Source organism: Urocitellus parryii, chromosome 6 (genome assembly GCF_045843805.1).
Source record: "Urocitellus parryii isolate mUroPar1 chromosome 6, mUroPar1.hap1, whole genome shotgun sequence".
Classification (NCBI taxonomy): Eukaryota; Metazoa; Chordata; class Mammalia; order Rodentia; family Sciuridae; genus Urocitellus; species Urocitellus parryii.
The window spans coordinates 132,338,662-132,359,047 of record NC_135536.1 but is presented as its reverse complement, the minus strand read 5'-3'; the positions used below and the strand labels follow the sequence as shown (position 1 = coordinate 132,359,047).

Sequence of the window (20,386 nt, the reverse complement as noted above, 5' to 3'; positions counted from 1 at the left end):
CTACCCCAGAACCTTCAGGAACTGAGTCACTTCAAAGAGCACACCTCTGGGTGAACCTATACTCTTCCCACTGCTCTTTGCAAACTACAGTCTGTCAACAAGATTTGATGCCATGGCTTTGGCTGAGGAGTCACATGGCATCCTGAGGAGACCATTAGGAATCATCTCTATCCAGAGCTAGTAGAATTAGACATGATAGAAATTCTAGTCAGTGATGAGGGTCAAACTAAACCAAGTAGGCTATGAAATGCCAATTGCTAATTCCATTCCTTTGCTTTTTTGGCAAATATCCATTGAGGACTCACTGAGCAAGGTGCTGGGGAAAGATTGTGAACAAAAAGTCCCAAGACTTGTCCAATTAGACAAGGATTCTCATCCTTCTGTGAAAATGCAAGAGCTGTCTTGCTAATAAGAGAGAACAGATAGGATGGTTCCCAGCTGAAATTTAAGTTCTATAGCTTGATTATTAAGGAAACTTTCCCCCACTCCTCCTCTTCTGTTTCTTATGTTCATACCCATCCTGAAGATCCAAGCTCTTATCTTTAACACCAGCTCAATGCATGCAATGGAAACTCAGTAAATATTCACCAGTTGGTTCTCTTCATGGAACTATTTCAATCACTGGGTGAAAGGATGTGTGTGGTGTGTGTGTGTGTGTGTGTGTGTGTGTGTGTCACACACACACATATATATATATAATAAATATATGTGTGTGTATATATATCCCTTATATATGTATGCAAGAGACAGATGGAGCTCTCCCCTATATTTTCCTTTGGTAATATGATAAATATGTTGATTTTAACCTTAGTGTCTTCTCAGTATTTACCCACTTAAGTTACACAGCTAAAGACTTATAAAAACCAACAAGTATACTAATGAAATGACTTATATTTTTGAAATGTCACAGATAATCAAAAGCTAGTGAAACCACACTTAAAATTTTTTTTCCACTACAGGGGATTGAACCCAGGGGTTCAATCCCCTGTAGTGGACCCAGGGGTGCTCTACCACTGAGCTACATATCCATCCCTTTTTATTTTTTGAGACAGGGTCTTGCTAAGGTATTGGCCTTAAACATGCAATCCACCTTATTCAGCTTCCCAAGTTGCTGGAATTACAGGTGTGCACCACAGTACCTGACCATACACTTTCATTATTGTAGCAGAGTCTGTGGTTCACCATCTGGATGTTTTGTTTCTATTTGGATAATCACTGAAACTTAAGACCATTTATATTACTCTTACTCCTTAATCCAGTGTATTCATATAACTATATCCTGAGATGGTTCCTTTTATTTTCAATTTTTTACTGAAATATAGTTGAAAAGTGCACAAAAGCGTCAACAAATTGAATTTTTGTAAATCACACATACTTGTGTAACCAGCACCCAGATCAAGAAACAACAGAGCAGCTGGGCATGGTAGCGCAGACCTGTGATCCCAGCAGCTCAGGAGTCTGAGGCAGGAGGATTGCGAGTTCAAAGTCAGCCTCAGCAACTTAGTGAGACCCCAAGTGACTCAGTGAGACCCTGTCTCTAAATAAAATATAAATAAAGGCTGGGGTGTGTGGCTCAGTGGTGAAGCACCCTTTGGTTCAATCCCCACTACCTGCCCCCTCCAAAAAGAAACAGTTGAGCAGCACCCAGAAAAGCCCATTTGTACCCTCCCTCCAAGTCCATACTTTGTCTCTCTCCTGCTTTGCCCTACCTTGCCTTGCCCTGAAGTTTGTGGAGTTGTGGATGGGGTATGGAGAACTGGACAGACTTGGTTCTAGACTAATTTGTCACTAATTACATACCTTCAATTTTACTAGAGATTTTTGAGGTAGGTCATAATGTGATGGATTTTTTAGATCCTTTTAGGTTGTGTTTATAATTTGCAATAAGTCATAATAGCTTACAGTAAAGATATAAAGAGCAGTTACTATGTACCAGCACTGGGCCAAGGTCCTTAACATGCTATCTCAATCCTGACAACCACCCTGGGAAGTGGGTAAGTAGACTCATTGTACAGGTGAGAGAAGGGAAATTTAGTAAGTAAATAACCCAGGTTCTGTCACTTAACTACTCTATTCAAAGCCAGCCTCACAGCCTCAGAAATTTAACAAGGCCCTAAGCAACCTAGTGAGACCCTGTCTCAAAATAAAACACAAAAAGGGTTGGGGATATGGCTCAGTGGTTTCATGCCCCTGGGCTCAATCCCTGGTACAAAAAAAAAAAAAAAATACAGTTTTTAGTCTGTTTCCCTCATTAGTAACAGTACTATCTACAACTGTAAATGGTCTATCCTTGCATGTGACAGGTGGTCACCTTTCCTGGCCCTTTAGCTCTGATGGGGTTGGTGAAGAGTCCTGTCTCATAATGAGGAAGTTCTATAGGGGTCCAGTGTGCTGGGATTGCTGCATCCAGTCTCTCAGATAGCCCTGGAGATTTTCACATGGAGAGCTCTCAGCTGAACTTTTTCAGATCTTTGACAAAATTAGTCTTTCCTTTTTTTATCCTCTTGACAAAATGACCCCAAACTCTAGGGAAAGTGGAAGAATTGTGTGGGTGAAAGGAAGATTTTGAGTTAGAGGGGTTCTTTTTGGCTTTTCACCAACACTGTTGTTGCAACTGAGCTCATGCCTCGCATCTGAGCGAAGGCTGTGGCTCCAGGGCCCACCTCCCCCTGAATCCCTCCCTGCTTCTCAATCTTACCAGTGTTCCAACTCAGAATTTTCCATCCATCTGCTGAGGCAGCTGCTGGAGAATCTGCTGGGAGTAAGAGGGTCTCACACCAATGAGTACTTTGCCCTGGGTCCCTTGCGGCTCACAGATCAGGTGAAACACATAAAAGCAGAGCTACTCAGGTGACAGGAGGATGAAAATACAAAGCTCTTTTCTAGGCCAGGCCTTTGCCTCACCCAGGTGGTGCGAGTCAGCTCTCTGAAACTTCTGGGCTGGTCTAGAGGGAATGGTTTGGAAACTAGTTGCATTGCAAGTCAAAAGTGCTGGCCTGAGGGTCTACATAAGATCAGAGAGAGGAGGAAAAATTCTCCATGCCCACTGACTCTCTGGAGAGTCTCTCCTATCAACCTGCCGGTCCCTCACTTCTCCACAGGCTGCTTGCTCTTCCTGTGGAGGGAAGAAAAAAACAGCTTCACCTATTCACTTATCTTTAACTGTGTTTTGGACCTGTTATCTGTTAAATGGGAAGTGAGAGGGATTTGGGAGTATCCCCAGTGGTAGAGCACAAGCATGCTGCCTAAGGCACTGGATTTAAAATGTGTAAAGTAGGTACTGGATAGCTTCCTTTCCCCAATTCCTGAGGCTTCACCTTTTCCCCTTCTGGGCCTTCCCAGCATTTCTTTCCCAACATGTACTTTTTTTTTTTTTTTTTAATTGTAGATGGACTCAATACCTTTATTTATTTTTAAGCAGTGTTGAGGATCCACTTAGTGCCTCACATGTGCTCAGCAAGTGCTCTAACACTGAGCTACACCCCCAGCTCCGAAACATGTACTTTGAATATGCCTGTATTTTGCACTAAGCATCCTGCATTGAAGTTATTTGAGTTGTTCATAGCACCATTCTAGAAGAGCACTGTGCCCTGGATTATATTCCTTAAGAGGGAGTGTTTTGCTTTTTTTTCCTCCCAGTCACCAGAGCACACTCCTGGTCCAATGCTTGGTCCAAAGTAGATGTCACACATTTGGTTGTTAAATGAATTGTCAATGTGTTGAACCCACGACACAAAGAAAAGACCACTGACTCCAATTTTAAGCCAAATTAAAGCAAGCTTATATTGTGTACACAAAGAGAGCTGGCCAGCAACTGTCTCAACCGAAACCAGGGCCAGAGAACAGTGACAACTCCCAGGAAAGAAAGGTTTTTAAAGCACAAAGAGTTACAAAGTGAGTGTTTTGGGAACTTAACAGCTAACAGGGTTCTGGCAAGCGTAATACAAAGGCAGATAGCAGGTTAATGATCTACATGGCTTAACATTTCATGGTAGGGAGTAAATTGAGATTCCAACATCAGAATTTATGAAGAGCTGCTGAGGTTTTAGGGAGGGTTGTTATCTGGTCAAGGAGAGCCAGGCCTGGGTGAGTTCAGAACACAGGCAGGAATTCCAAACAAGTTTAACCATCAGAGTATAGTCAGGCCAAATAGAAATAAAACAGAAATTAACTTTTCATGACTTTGTGATGAGATGGCTCCCAATCTTAAAATGGAATCAGGGGCTGGGGTTGTGGCTCAGCTACAGACCGCTGGCCTAGCAGCGTGCCAGGTGCTGGGTTTGATTCTCAGCACCACATGAAAACAAATTAATAAAATAAAGGCATTGTGTCCAACTACATAAAAATAATTTCTTAAAATGGGTTCCTCAAATGGTATTCATCTTGGACCAACCTGAACAGTGCACACAATAGAAGGAGAAAGGGAGAGTGGGAGAGGGGGAGGGAGGGAAGGAGGGAGGGAGAAAGAGTGACTGACTATGTGTGTATGGTGGGCAAGGAGGAAAATTGTGGGGATGAAGCATTACCATAGCAGGCATCCACGCCAAAGGAGGACACTGTCAAGTGACCAAAAAAAAAGTCGGAATTGGAATCCCACTTCCATGCCAAAGGAACTCCCGCCCAAGTGACTTCGGTTTATTTACGCCCACAACAGGGATAACAGCCACGCTTAACCTTAACCGTAAGGGAAACGTTTTGTAAAGAGAGGTTCCGAGCTGGGCGCGGTGGCGTGCTCCCCCATAATCCCAGCAGTTCGGGAGGCTGAAGCAGGAGGATTGAGAGTTCAAAGCCAGCCTCAGCAATTTAATGAGGCCCTAAGCAATATAGCGAGATCCTGTTTCAAAATAAAATATAAAAGGGGGTAGGGATGTAGCTCAATCCCTGGGTCCAATCCCTGGTAACAAAAGAAAGAATGATTCCTGTAGCTCAGCGCCAACCGGGCCGGTAGAGCGAGCCAGGCTCGAAGGAACCAGGGCCCAAAGACACCCACCCGGGTCAATTCTAATTGCAGCGTAGTGTGGGAAAATTCCGTCCCCTGTCAGTGATTTGTCTGAAGGTCATAGGCGCCAGAGGCGTTCCCACACTTTATTGGTTAACGCTGCTGTCAGTCTAAGGGCGGAGACCTTTGGGAAACGTAGTTCCGACACACCGAGTCCTTCTGAGGCACGAGTTTCCGCCTCCGGGGTTTTGTGGCCCTCCGAATGCCTGAGCTTCGGGTAATGGGCTCGGATTTTAAGTGTGGTGGGAGAAGTTGTGTGACTTCGGAGAAAGTGCCGCGTGGCCCAGTGGCCGGTAGCCGCCGGGCCTCAGCCAGCAAGAGCGGCTCTCACCTGGGCCTGGGCCTGGGCCGCCCCTGCAGGGTGAGCGAGGCAAGCTGACGCCTTGGGCCGTATGCTCTGGGCCCTGGCCCGGCGTCCTGCAAGGATGCGCCCCCTCGTGCTGGCTGCCTTCTTCTGCTCGCCACCCACGGTCCGGAGGGCATGTCCCTGGCTCTCTAGCCTTCAACGCAGCCCGGTTCACAGGGACTGCATTTGTTCCCAAAAAGCTTCCAAAGAAGATGCCCCGCATAGCAGAATAGCCTTCCAGTATAAGTTATGTTCTGCTGGCCACTGGTGCATTTTCCTGCAGTAAACCAGCTCTATTACCTTGGGCAAGTTTCTGGGGATCTCTAAACTTCGATTGTATCAGGTCCAAGAGTTAAATAATAACTTTCCTTCCAACTCTGACATCCTGTGACCCTGTATTTTTATTGTCCTTGCTTTTAGAGCTTGTAGAGTAGATCACACTGTTGGTAGAGAGTTATGATGCTAGGGTTAAGGGATCCTGAACAGGGTGCTAAGTTGAGAACCTAGCCAGGGGCGAGTTTGGAATATTAGAATTTCTGGACTTTAGAGGCGGCAACACCCAGATGCTGCTCTCCAAGGTGCTGCTACATTATGCTCAGTCTGACTTTTACTGGACCTTCACTTGGTAACACTCTATGATTCTGAAGCCCAGTGGCTTGGGAAGATAGGCAGTTTATTGTCTCATATATAATCTCCATAAACTCATCCTCATTCTTCAGTGTGGATAACTGGTATTTTCTGAGCCTTAAGTAAACTATTGTGCAAATACCTTTAAGCTCCCCTCCTTTCCCATCAGTTACCAGCTCTTGACCCCTTTTATCAACCTTATGAAGTTGCCTCCTCAGTGATAGAGGGCCACATTCCACAGGCAGCAGGACATGGAGAGTGACAGATAGGAAGGCTGCCTTCTTCAATTCTGTTAGGCTAGCACTTGTGATTTTCACTCTAATATATGTCTTCAGTTCTAGGATTTCAAGAGAAGGTCCACCTAATGACTCAAGTAAAGGTGACTTCCCAATGAGAGAAGGAGATTTGAGCTTTATAGTTGCAAGGTTCTCTGAGCTGAATAAGGGCTGTAGCTGTGACTCAACAGATCCAGACTCTTCAAGTGCAAGAAGGTTGCAAGTAGAAACTAGAAGATTCCTGCTGGGAGCAGGAAATTTCCTTTCAAGGGAATGACTCCGGGCTGAAGACCTCCTGCCAGAGCTTTTGGCATTTCCACTATCAAGAAGCATCTGGCTGTTGGAGGCTAAGGCAGGAGGATTGCAAGTTCATAGCCAGCCTCAACAATTTAGTGAGGCCTTAAGTAACTGAACAAGACCCTGTCTCAAGATAAAAAAATAAAAGAAGGACTGGGGATGTTGCTCAGGGACCGAGTGCCCCTGGTTGAATTCCTGGTACAAAAAAGGAGGAGGAGGAGAAGGAGAAAAGAAGAAAGGAAGAAGAAGAAGCTGGACTCAAGGAGGCCCTTATTCATCTCTGGAAGATTTTTCACCACTGGCTGAGACCAGAAGTTAATGAAAGAACAGATCCTGGAATTACTAGTTCTAGAACAGTTCCTATCTTTCCCCAAGAGATCCAGATCTGGATTAGACAGCAGCATACAGAGATTGGAGAGGAGGCCGTGGCCCTGGTGGAAAATTTGCAGAAAGAAATGGGAAGACAGGGGTTGCAGGTGAGATAAGGAAATAAATTTCTGACTGGCCAAAGTAGAAGAATGTGAGAGACAGCCACCATGGATTGTCAGCTGTGTAGATGAGGCATAGTACTTTGCTATTTATGTCAAAATGGAGTTTGCTTGTTCCCTGATCCTGGTCACGGCAGCTTTTCTTCTCAGTGCAGACTATCTCTTCAAAGAATATGTACATTGGCTGCTCTGAGTATTGGTTTCTGCCATTAAATAAGAGAATTTCTGGGGTTGAGGATGTAGCTCAGTTGAGGATATAGCTCAGTGGTAGAGCACCTTCCTAGCATGTACAAAGCCCTGGGTTTGATTCCCAGCACTACAGACACAGAATTGCTAAAAATGCCAGTTCTCATTTTCTGGGTGAGCTGGAGGAAGCAAGTTACTTTACTGGTCATTACTGACACTATTGAGCTTATTGTAAAATAGTTGAATTATTGGTCATGCCTACATATTTTGCTTACATGTTGGCAAGACAAGTAGGAGCATGCCAAGGAGAGCTGGAATGGTCAGGTTGCAGTGGGCTTGGGTTCTAGACCTTATCTCTGAAATCTTCCACATATGCACATTCTTTGCTGCTGCAGATATTTGCACAAGACTTATTTTTTCATTTTCTTCTTTGAATCTGGAGATGTTTCAGTTTTAGTTCCTACAGGATTTTGAGCACTTGCAGTCCTTGAATGGAGATTGTCCTTTCAGAGACGAATGAACCCTCAGAATTAGTACTGAGTTCCCTAAACATCTACCATAAGCACAAACAACCCATGTGTCTGTTTCAAGCAGTGAAGAACTGGCATCCAGAAACAGAGGAACAGTCAAGCCACAAAATAGAGTTCCCATCCTTCCATGGTCATGGTAAGCAGGAGCTAATGGGGTTGGAGGGGGCACTGACTATGGAGAGGGCATGAAAGCGCCCTCTGAGTGCAGGATTAAGATATAAGATACAGCTCCCTTCCACCTGGAAGATGCAGCTTGTAAACTGAGGCTGATGGTGTGAATCTGTGAGAGCCTAACTAGGTACCTCCAAAGGGAAGGACTCCAATTGGCATATTTTGTAAAATCACTTAAGAGAGCCTGCAGCCCTTCTGTTTATATGAGTGAAGATTGAGAGTCCCATATTATGGTGGGGACATATTTGAAGGTTATTTGGTAGGAAAAGCAAAAGATAATGTTAAACTTAAGTGTAATAATCCTTAAACAGGTAATTATCCCCAGATGAATTCAGATGACTCAAGTATATTACCCAAACTGAAAAACAGGTCATAAAATCCTGACTGTCAGTGCCTGGATGAATATGGAAGAGAAAAAAATCTAGAACATTCAACTTAGAAATGTATCATTTTTTTAAGAGTGAAAGAAGTAAAATTCATTCAAGTGTGAAGAATAGAAACAGAACTCTTGCAGGGGCAAGATAGGGGTTGCCCTTATTTGGGGGTTTTGCCAGTCTTTCTTTGATAGGAAAAAGGAGATACAGAGAGTCTTCTGTTCCTGAACTCAGTCAGGCTTGTTTCTGAAAGGAATTGAGAACCATATTCTCTTAATGTTCTGATTCTCTTCCCTAGCCCTGCCTGATCCTCTAGCTTCCTGCAGAAAAGCACAATGGTGACCAGGGGACAGTGAGCAGCAGTTGATGAATCATATGTTTCTCTTATTTAGATTACCTTTTACTACTTGAATGGGGCTCTCTGCACTAAGAAATTCCCAAAGAATTTTACCGAGAAGGGAAGCCCAGTAACTTATACAGTAGACTCTAAAATTTCATCAGACTACAAAAGGTTGCCCAAATCTCCATGGTACTGAGGAACTGTATTTAAATTGCTGTTTTCCTTGATTCTAAAATCATCATATTATATTGATTTGCTTGTTTGCTTTAAAGGTCCTGATTACTTCCTTCATTCTCTATCCAGATATTGTTCAGTGGCTGAAATATTGTGTAGTGGGGAAAGAAACAAAAAGTTAAAAACTACAGTTAGTCCTGAGTTCAAATTCCAATAAGTCCTGTATTAGCTGTGTCACTTTGAGCAAATATGTAAAGCTTATGAGTGTTCAGTAAAAATTAGCTTCTTTCTTTCTTTCTTTTCTTTACTTTTCTTTCTTTTTCTCTATTCCTTCTCCCTTGTCCTGTTTTCTTTATTGCATATAAAATCCAAAGTACTCCTTTCTGGTTTGTTATGTGTGTTTTGTCACTTGCCCTCCTCTGACTCAGGTATTTTGTCCCAATTTTGTATATGTGGGATGTGGGGAGGTTGAAAATTCAAACCCTGCTTATGCTAGACTACCACTGAGCCGCACCCCCCAGGCAAGGTTATGTGTTGTTTTTTGTTTGTTTTGTTTTTTGGTACTGGGGATCGAGCCCAGGGCCTCACACATGCTAGGCAAGTGCTTTACCTCTGAGCTGCATCTCCAGTTCCCAGGCATGTGTTTTGAGGAGGGGTATCATGTTTCTTCAGGAGCTGGTGACATTTGGTTATGTGTCTGTGTATGTCTCCCAGAAGGCACAGGAGCAACCAGAACCTGGATAGAAGAGCCACCTAAAAATAACTTGGGAGAATTCTGCAAAGGAGGCATCCCACTAGGTAAGGATGTCTAAAGGAGTCTAAAGTTAACTGAAGGGTTTCTGTAGTATTCCCTACCTCAGACTTTTTTGGGGTTGAATTTTTCAAATTTACTCCCTTCTTTAATTCTACTTGAAAAGAAACAGAAATCCAACATCATATTAGCATCTCTAGGGATGAATTTCTTTTTTTAATTTTTATTTTTTTTTAATTGTAGTTGGACACAATACCTTCATTTTATTTATTTATATGTGGTGCTGAGGATCGAACCCAGGGCCTTGCATGTGCCAGGCGAGCACTTTATCACTGAGCCACAACCCCAGCCCCTCTAAGGATGAATTTCTTGAGCCCAAAAAGACATTAGATTGGAAGCTCATCTTAGTTTTATTTATTACACAATACATGAGCATGGGTCTGAATTTTTTTTCTTATTGTTCCTTTATAGTCCTTAATATTATTTTCATTGAGGCTTTATAAGAATTCCCTTAGACTTTTTTTAAAAAAAATTATTCTCTTTCCTCCCAATCCTATAATGTAGTTGGGATTAGATTCTCCAAACCCTATGTCTCTTTGTCTCCCTACAAACAGATTTTCCAATCTACAGGCCTGGAGTGAGCAGGAGTAATTACAGAGCCCAGATCTTCACCACTGCAGAGAGAAGGAGAGAGGAGAGTTGGGGAGAGTGCTCGGTGAGTGGGTAAGAGCCAAAGCTGGCCAAATACCATTTATTTTTTTTTTTTGGTACTAAGGATTTAACCCAGGAGATACCATTTTTTTTTTTGGGGGGGGGGTACTAAGGATTTAACCCAGGAGTGTTCTACCACTGAGTTACATCCTCAGCCCTTTTTATTTTGAGACAGAGTGTCCTTAAGTTGCTTAGGGCCTCACTAAGTTGCCAAGGCTGGCTTTGAACTCAAGATCTTCCTGTGCTGGTGGGCTTGCAGGCTTGTACCACCACACCTGGCCCAAGTGCCAATCTTGATAAAAGCCAAGGCCTGGAATAAGCAGAAGTGACAAGGCCGGGAGGAGAGACTATGAGGAAACCAAGATTTTTTCTGGGAATTCTCAGTGAGTCAAGGGTCCATGAAAAACTCCATATCTGCACCAGAACTGCCAGGTATGTCAGACTGTAGCTAAATGGCTTTGAGAATGTGGCTTCCTGTGGATCCTAGAGCAGTTCAAAAACCTGCAAACCAACTAGTGCAAAGCCAGGAGTACCCATATGCCAGGCATCTGCACCTCTGTGATGAGATGGATACCCGGATGTGCCCACAGGTTGCCACCCCCATCCCAGAGGTGGCAGGTTGTCTTCTTGGGCAGCACATTGTGGAGCAAGAACTGCTCAAGGGTTGTTGGGAACAGGAGATGGCAATGCTGGATAAAAATGTGTCAGAAGCTGGGTCAGGGAAGCAGGGACAGAACCTAGGTCATACAGCAGCATTTTTGGAACAATAACATGTGGGAGCCATGACAGCAGATTCTGAGGGGGAAGAAATGGGGGGCTGAAGAAGCCTGGAGAAGCCCTGGTTTCACAGCCCTGTTTCAGAGTCCTCCTGGTAAGACCTTGTTGTCACAATATTGGGGAAGTAGGGTGTTAGTTAACAGGATTGGAGAGAACCTCATCCCAACCAGTTCTCTGCTGGGCAGAGTTTGTAATCCCAGCTACTCTGGAGACTGAGGCATGACAAGTTTCAGACCAGCCTGGGTAGCTTAGCTGTCTCAAAACAAAATCAAAAGGGAATGTAGCACATTATAAGAGTACTTACCTCACATGGCTGAGGCCCTTATTTTCTCAGGGTACAACATGCATTCATGGCATATTGTAATGGTTTGGGAAGAGCCAGGAAAGACTATTTTTATATACAAATGGAAGAACCATTTGTTTGCCTGAACAATGGATAAAAAGGAGGAGCTGTGTTACATAAGAATAGTGTTCCTATGTCTAAAAATAAATATGTGCATGTTGTCACATCAAGTCTTGTCATAGAGGGAGAAAACCCATTTGTTTGTTTCTTAGGAAATCACTGAAATGCTGTGGAAGGATTGTGGAAGTGTCTTCTGTCATCTTTATTATAAAACTAGGGGTATCATCCTGATTTAACCACTGTCCCTTTCCCCTAGGTATGCACTGGAAGTATAAAGAAACTAAAATTCACCTGAGAATTTTTGTAAGCCCTACATTCATGAGAAACTTGCAGCTGCATCAGAGCCATCAGGTATACCAGATTGTGGCTGGGCATCTGTGGGATAACGTGGCTTTTTGTGGATGCTGGAGCAGTGTGGCTACTGGTTCAAAAACTTTCAGACCAACAAAGCCAAGAACACCCATATGCCAGGCACCTGTGCCTTCTATGATGAGATGGATGTCCTGATGAGTCCCGGGACCCTAGCTAATACCCTTGATGTCTTAGAGGTGGCAGGAGGCCTCCTGCAGGATAGAGGGCAATCCCGAGGGATGTGGGAGACAGCACCAGAAGGTACAACAGGACACGGTGATGAAATAACAGAGGAGTTTCAAGATCATCTGAGAAGACTTAGTCCCTAAGGATTGAGGAAGGATTCCAGTGGCAAACTCTCCTCCCCAGAACACTTCAAACAGTGGTAGAGATGAAGTTCTATGGGAGGCATTGGAGACTGGGAGTCAAGAGACATAATATGATTATTGTCCTGGCTCTGCTGCCTCTAGTCTGGAATGACCTCATCAGGAGTAAAATGGACATGTCTTTGGGAAAATGTTGTTTACTTCCTATCCTCAAATATTATTCAGCTCAGCCCTCTGCTGAACTAGTAGTCCAGGCTGACTCATTAAGAACATTTTGTGTAGGAATGGGTTCTTCCTGACTACTTTTAGTAACAATATAGTAGATACAGAGAAGATAAAAGTTGGAGGTTCTTAAAGTTTTAGTCCTTTCTTTTTTTTTTTTTTTTTAGTCCTTTGTTTTCATCTAAAGCACCCCATAGAGGTGAACTTTGCTTATATGTTGATCACTTAAAGACTTGTCTAGGGTTGGACATGGTGACGCACAACTGTAATCCCATAGGCTCAGGAGGCTGAGATAGAAGGATTGCAAGTTCAAAGCCAGCCTCAGCAACGGTGAGGCACTAAGCAACTCAGTGAGACCCAGTCTCTATGCAAAATAAAAAATAGGGCTGGAATGTGGCACGGTGGTTGAGTGACCCTGAGTTCAATTCCTTGTACCTCCCCCCAAAATAAAAGACTTGTCTAGAGGCTGTGGGTATAGCTCAGTGGTAGAGTTTGTGCTTAGCATGAACGAAGCCCTGGGTTCAATCCTTAGCAGCGCCCTCCCAAAAAAGACGTGTCTGCTACTGTTATGTGTAACTAATTAGAACTTAAATTAAAAAAAAAAAAGACTTGTCTGTTTTGGGGCAAACTGGTTAAACATTCTGAGCCTCCATTTTCTCATCTTTAAAATGGACATAATGGTATCCACCTCACTGGATGTTACTAAGACCTGACACATTGTTAGCGCTCAGAAAATGTTAGTTATCATCATCATTTTTTTTTTCTCCTTCTGGCACTAGCGATTAAACCTAGAGGTGCTATTTCCCCAACCCTGTTTATTTCTTATTTTGAGACAGGGTCTCACTAAGTTGTCCAGGCTGACCTTAACTTTGTAATCTTCCTGTCTCAGCCTTCTAAGCCCCTGGGGTTACCATGCCTGGTCATTAGAATTATTTTAAAAATAGATAAGTTCATTGTCATATATTCCTCAAGGGAATGAAAGAGGGAAAGTTTCCTGAGTTATTAACTTTTTCTTTTGAAAACTAGACCTTTCTGGGAGGTATTTCCATTCTCATTTCATATACCACTTCCAGATAAACAAAAAGTGAATTAACAGAAAAACTCAATGTTCCTTCTTGCTTTTCCTTGGATAGGATTGGATAGGACTTCCATTTCTACTCCAAGCTGAAGAGGAGTGAAGCACTTTGGAATGGCCATCTCCAGGACTTCAAGGAAATTTGGAAACTTCCTGCACAGGTATAAAATGAGTGGGAACTAGCCCAACAAAATAGTTGGCTGACTACCAACAAAGTAGCCAGCCCTGGAATTCTGGACATGGACAAGCCAACCCTGGGAGAGGAATTGTTTTAGTCAGCTTTTTTGCTGCTCTGACTAAAAGATCCGACAAGAACAATTTTAGAGGAGGAAAAGTTTATTTGGGGGCTCACAGTTTCAGAGGTCTAAGTCCATAGACAGCCAGCTCCATTCCTCAAGTATGGAGGTGAGGCAGAACATCACGGTGGAAGCATGGTGGAGGGAAGTAGCTCACATGATGATCAGGAAGCAGAAGGAGAGACTCCACTCACCATATAAAAAATATATGCTCCAGCTGGGTGTGGTGGCACATGCCTATAATCCTAGTAGCTCTGGAGGCTGAGACTGGAGGATCACAAGTTCAAAGCCAGCCTCAGTAAAAGTAAGGTCCTAAAGCAACTCAGCGAGACCCTGTCTCTAAATAAAATACAAAATAGGTCTGGCGATGTGGCTCCGTGGTTGAGTGCCCCTGAGTTCAATCCTTAGTACCAAAAAACAAACAAACAAACAAATATATATATACACACACACATACATACATGCACGCACACACACACACACACACACACACACTCTCTCCAAAGAACACCTCCTCCAGCCATACCCTGCCTGCCTTCAGTTACCACTCAGTTAATCCCCAACAGGGTTAAGACTTTTATAACCTAGTCATATCAACTCTGAATGTTCTTGCATTGTCTTCCACATGAGCTTTTGGGAACACCTAATATCTAAATCATAACAGGAACCCAAGCTCTTAATGTTCTCTAGTTTATCATTAAAGAGTTGAGAAATGAACAGAGAAGCAAATGGTACCCAGATAAGCCTGTTTCCTATGTTGAAAATTTAGTTTCCTTGGAAAAAAGATAAAACCAAATTCTGAGCTATAATTTTCCTCTTAAAAGATTTCTTTCTTGGGCTGTAGCTGTACCTCAGTGGTAGAGCGCTTGCGACACAAGTGTGAGGCACTGGGTTTTATCCTCAGCACCACATAAAAATAATTAAAGATATTGGTACATCTACAATTTTTTTTTTTTAAAGAGAGAGTGAGAGAGGAGAGAGAGAGAGAGAGAGAGAGAGAGAGAGAGAGAGAGAGAGAGAGAGAATTTTTTAATATTTATTTTTTAGTTCTCGGCGGACACAACATCTTTGTTGGTATGTGGTGCTGAGGATCGAACCCAGGCCGCACGCATGCCAGGCGAGCGCGCTACCGCCTGAGCCACATCCCCAGCCCAACAATTAAAAATTATTTTTAAAAAATATTTCTTCCTTTCTCTTTCTTTCCTCCTTTCTTCTTCCCTCCCTCTTCCTCCTCCCTTCCTCCCTCTTTCTTTCTTCTTCCCTCCCTCTTTCCCCCTCCCTTTCTTTCTTTCTTTTTTTCAGAATACTGGGGATTAAACCTGGAACATCATGTATTCTAGGCAGGCTCTCTACCACTGATCTATGCCCCTAGCCCCTTCTTTTAAATTTCTGTCTGAATTTTATTGTATTAATTGGTCAATTGATTGATCGTAGTGCTGGAGAGCGAACCCAGGACTTGGCACATGCTAGGCCAAGTGCTCTACCCCTGAGCTACATCCTTAGCCCTCTATCTGAATTTTAGCTAAAATTAACTATCACTTGACCAGGTCAGTGGAAAAAGTGAGCATGGATATGGTGGGGCATGCCTCAGCTGATTAGGAGGTGGGAAGATCAAAGTTTTTCAAGGGCAGCCTGGGCCATATAGCAAGACCCTGTCTGGAAATAAAAAGGACTGGACATGTAGCTCAGCTGGGGATAATTTCCTAGCATGTGTGAGGCACTGGGTTTGATTCCCAGTACTGCAAGCACAAAAACAAAACAAAGCAAAGTTTAAGAAAAAGTGAGCATGGAAAACTCCAAATTAAAACTATAGTCAACCCTAGATTATTGATGGGATGAATTTCTTATTGTTAATATAAGTTCTCCTCCCTAGTGGAGAAGAATTTTAGGAATTTTGTTGGAATTTAGGGGGTATTCTTCTTCTCCTATCCAGATTCTAGACCAACTGGGAGAGATTTAAGAGTTAGACATTGAGATAAAAATGGCAGCTTTAACTGGGGGGGCTGTTGAGAATGCAACTGAGGCCTGTGGCCACAGAGGGCTTCCTAATAACCACAGGATCCAGCAGATTGACTTATCCAGCCACTGGCAGTATGGACTACCCCAGCCTCATTCTTAAAAGATAAAGCCTTTGCTATTGGTCTCTGAGCCTTGTATGCCCAGCTCCTCATTAATCAAAGAAGCCATTTCTCCCACTTCTAAGTCAGGGGATGGAGAAAGGCCAGTAGAATTAGTCTAAGGAGTGTCCTTTCACCCCAAAGACAGTATCTAGAAGAGAAAGGTGGATTTTAGTATTTCCTGTTGATAAGTGGAGATGGGAAAAAAGGAGAAGCCATGCTTGGGTCAGAGCTCCTGAGGAGCGGGGAGCTGCTCTGGCTAACGAGGAATGGTCTAGAATCTGGCTAATGAGGAATGGTCTAGATTCTGCCTCCCTCCTTTTCACAGATTTTGTCCATATGAACTTGTCTAGAAGCTGGAAAAATGAGTAAGACCCGTAAATCTATCCACATTGACCATGGTTCCACTATACTCTGGTTTATTTGATCCTGGTGAATGTAAAATTGACCATATTTTGTCACCTTCAATAGCTTATTTTTAAGCATCCAGTGAAGACCTCTTTCACCTTGTTTCCATTTTTCTGGTTTCAGAATATAGGTTTCAATTGTAGTTAGTCTCATTTCATTCTTTCAGATCTTGGAGCAAGAAGTGAGTATGAGGAAAATTCAAACCAGGGCATTTCAGGGAAGGTGGAACTACTGAGGGTATCATTAGAAAGCTCCCAAATGGATGTTTTCCAATACTGTAATTGCTGGAAAGACTGGGAAAAAAGATATGGGACAGAACAGCAATGGGGAAAGCCCTGCTGCAAGTTGGACTAGAGTCAGTCTCTCCTCCAGAAAGAGATGTAGATAAAGTCATAGGTCCTCAGGGTACCTATGCAGGAGAAAAATCCAGTATGTGTTTTGACATGGAAAATCTTCAACCATATCTAGCCATCCATAGGTCAGCCACACAGGAGAAAAGAAGCCTTATGAATATAACCATTGTGGGAAAAACTTTGCCAAAGCTCACATCTGATCTGCCATCAGAGAATGTACTACACTGGGGAGAAGCCTTCCCAGGGCCTTGAATATGAGAAAGGCTTCTGTGATCATTCTAACTTCACAGGACACCAGAGAATCCACACAGGAGAAAAGCCCTATAAATGTGCAGAGAGCTGGAAGTGTTAACCAGAGCTCAAACATTATTATGCACCAGAGAATCCACACAGGAGAGAAACCCCATAAATGTAATGGGTATGGAAGAAGATTCCCCAATAGCTTGCACTTTGATTGGGGAAAGTTCACTAAGGGTTCTGTCCTCACCAGCCACCAGAGGATCCACAGGAGAAATCCTACAAGTATCTCGAGTGTGGGAGAAGTTTCAGTGACTGACTGCTCAAGCCTCATTACCCACTGGTGAATTCACACTGGAGAGACCCTATAAATGTGGGGAATGTAGGAAAAGCTTCAATTAGAGCTCAAGTCTCATTATACACAAGGAGAAAAGCCCAATGAATGTAACAAATGCGAGAGGAAATTGGACAGCAATTCAAATTTTAGCCACATTGGAGAACCTATGTGGGAGAGTGACTCTGATGTGTCCGGTATATTGGGAAAAATGTCTTTAAAGCACCAAGTCTGGCAATTTTAAGGAGTTTGTCCCATAAAAGAGTCTTTTTTGCCTTTAATTCGATAACCTGTCACCAACCTGAGATAAGAATTTAAGTCCCAGTCCAAAAGACTTTGTTTTGTTTCTCTCTCTAAATGCTTGACTTATGGAAATATTCCTCAGGGTTTCCTTATCTATGCTGTTGCAATGGGAGCCAATTTCCAGAGAATTCAGAAACTAGTTCCCATTTCAGTGTGTCTTCATTGTGATTCTGTGCCTTAATTTTCTCATCCTTGAGGTCCTCCCTCACAGATGGACAGGGCACTGTCCTGCCCTGATCATGTTAATGGAGGTGGGTCAGCTATGGAGCCAGCAGTGTTTGGGCACTATACAAAAGTTTATAATAAAATCTATAGTGTACCATTGTTCTCCCTGTGGGAGGATTGGGGCTCAGGATGCCTACATTTCCCCATCCTCCTTAGAATTTGCAGGAATTTATAGAGAATTTCTAGATTCATAGAGGAAAGTGCTCTATTACACAGGGGAGGGAAAAGGAAGAAAGAGCAATGTTAGGGTTGGCTTTCTAAACTATAACTTCCCTCTCCCAAAATATTAGATTGAACCATATGAGATTGCCATTGCTGATCTACAAACTAGCAATTTTATGATTCAATCTAAGTAGAATGTCTGCAATTCTGTTCCCAATGGCCAGCAGCTCATACTGAATCCTAAAAAGGTGAAGGAAGCTGGGTCTAGAAGATATGAAGCAGGATAAAGAGGTGGGTAAAGACCTTTCTGTTTGTAGATATGCCCAGAGCAAAAACTAAGAACCATGGTATTAAAAAGTCCCTAAAAGGATTTACTTCTATGTCACATGCCTTTGACAAGCCCACTAATTCCTGTCTGTGCTTCAGGCTTCTCAAAGCCAGGGTATCCTGATCCTTCGGGCAACAGATTCCCACAGATTTCAGTCTCTGCACAAGAGCACAGCAGAGTCCCTGGATAGACTCTGACACACAGAACAAATGGGGCTTAGAAAAAAAATGGAACACAGTTTCTTCCTCTTAAAATAGTGCCCATTGTGTTTGATTTTTAAATATTTTCCCACAACCTCCCAGAAACTCATTAATTATAAAACAAAGCACAATCTACACATATTACAATTGTACCTAATTAGATTAATAATTATTATAATAAGGCTAACTCAGTAATAAGGCTTCTTTTTAACATAAAAACACTTAGCCAAATAAATGTCTGTCAAAATTGGTTATTTAATGGGCTGTGGACTTCATGTTATTGCGGTTATTCAAGAAGTTCTTTTGAGTTTTTCTGTAGGATTTGACTACATGCCTTCCCAGCATGTAGGGTAGTTAATGTCTTATACACTAGAAAAGTTTAATAAATGCTGATGGAACAAATGCCTTGTTTATCCAGCCTAATCATCTGTCTTATCCATGAGACTGGGCTCTACTCAGTTTTTGCTTTCCAAAAATAGAATCTCTTCAAAGGATGTCAATTCACTGCCATTAAGGAGATTTTTCAGGGTCTGTTGTTGGAAGACAATTTTCAAAGAGGTATTCCAGAATTTGGAATTTAGAATATTTGTCAAGGCCAGGAAATAAAATTGATATGGATCACTTGATATTATTTTACTCTTTCAATGAGAAATTCTTAGGTAGAAATTCATCCTACTAATACCTGAGGTAGCTCTGCATTATAAAATGACTTTGGAGACCAGGTGTGGTGGTACATGCCTGTAATCCCAATGACTTGGGAGGCAGAGGCAGGAGGATCAAAAATTTGAGGCCAGCCTCAGTAATTTAGTGAGACCGTGTTACAACAAAAAATAAATAAATAAAGGTGCTGGGGATGGAGCTCAGTGGTAAAGTGCCCCTGGCTTCAATCCCCAATCCCACCCCCTAAAAGACTTTGGGAACAACTAGATTCTCTTTTGAAAATTTTTGACATCATTTTTCTTTTGGATGGAATAAGAAGATTCAAATATATAGAAATATATAGTCGATTATGGGCTGGGGATGTGGCTCAAGTGGTAGTGCGCTCGTCTGTCATGCGTGCGGCCCGGGTTGGATCCTCAGCACCACATACAAACAAAGATGTTGTGTCCGCCGAAAACTAAAAAAAAATTTTAAAAAAATTTCTCTCTCTCTCTCTCTCTCTCTTAACTCTTTAAAAAGAAAGAAAGAAATATATAGTCATATAATATCATCTCATATATTTTCCCCTTAATGAAATAGTGGAGAAATTGAGCTGGAAATTGTCAGTATTCCATAAGGATCTTAGAGGAAGACATGTTAGTTGCTTTAAATAATGTTTGCTATCAGTCTTCCTAAATGGGATACTTACAACAGTGAATTGTGGCTTAATAGTTAACATGGAGATGTTTCTCATTGAATCATATGTGATATGAATTTTACAGTGTCCTAATTTTTATTTGAAATGGTATCATCCACCATCTTATTCAAAAGTGTTTTGATTTACTTTTTTATCTACCACTCTATGGGATGAACAGAGTTCTGGAAGCTCGTTTTATTTATTTATTTATGTTAAGTTTTGGAACTGGGGTGCCCAACCACTGAACCACATCCTTATCCTTTTTTAATATTTTATTTACAGACAGGGTCTTACTGAGTTGCTTAGGGCCTCACTAAGTTACTGAGGCTGGCTTTGAACTCATGATCCTCCTGCCTCAGCCTCCCAAGCTGCTGGGATTACAGATGTGTGCCACCATGCCTGGCTCTGGAGGCTCTTAGTTTTAACTCAGTACAAACTAACAGTTATGGCTTCTAAGTATGTGAACAAGACAAGCAGCAGTGGCTTCTGTAAGTCATTTTCTTGAAGATATCTCAAGATGAAGATGGTAATGATGAACCAAAATAAACCTTTCTTTCCTCTTTTTTTTTTTGCATATATGCACAAGTGAACCCATCCTTTTTTAAATTTACATATGACAGCAGAATGCATTACAATTCTTATTACCCATATAGAGCACAGTTTT

The 20,386-nt window shown here is 42.4% G+C and overlaps 1 protein-coding gene across 3 annotated transcripts; it reads left to right on the top strand.

Annotated features, from left to right (window-relative positions):
- Window positions 1-7,443: 7,443 nt before the first annotated feature.
- On the top strand, window positions 7,444-17,731 carry LOC113182367 (uncharacterized). 3 transcript variants are annotated; one of them, XM_077800236.1, is made up of 6 exons: window positions 7,444-7,884; window positions 9,522-9,605; window positions 10,173-10,273; window positions 11,706-11,800; window positions 13,482-13,584; window positions 17,088-17,731. In XM_077800236.1, exons 1-4 carry the CDS (start codon window positions 7,710-7,712, stop codon window positions 11,742-11,744), a joined length of 399 nt encoding a protein of 132 aa, XP_077656362.1. In that variant the 5' UTR covers window positions 7,444-7,709; the 3' UTR covers window positions 11,745-11,800; window positions 13,482-13,584; window positions 17,088-17,731. The 3 variants fall into 3 exon arrangements, with proteins under 3 accessions (XP_077656362.1, XP_077656360.1, XP_077656361.1); XM_077800234.1 differs by lacking the exon at window positions 17,088-17,731 and adding an exon at window positions 16,411-16,567; XM_077800235.1 differs by lacking the exon at window positions 17,088-17,731 and adding an exon at window positions 15,022-15,073.
- Window positions 17,732-20,386: the final 2,655 nt, after the last annotated feature.

Excerpts from the sequence above, each read along its gene's own strand:
- LOC113182367 (XM_077800236.1), top strand. The coding sequence starts at position 7,710 with ATGGAGATTGTCCTTTCAGAGACGAATGAACCCTCAGAATTAGTACTG. Across the intron at positions 7,885-9,521 it reads CCCATCCTTCCATGGTCATG|AAGGCACAGGAGCAACCAGA; the intron begins GTAAGCAGGAGC and ends TATGTCTCCCAG. Across the intron at positions 10,274-11,705 it reads AGAGTTGGGGAGAGTGCTCG|GTATGCACTGGAAGTATAAA; the intron begins GTGAGTGGGTAA and ends CCTTTCCCCTAG.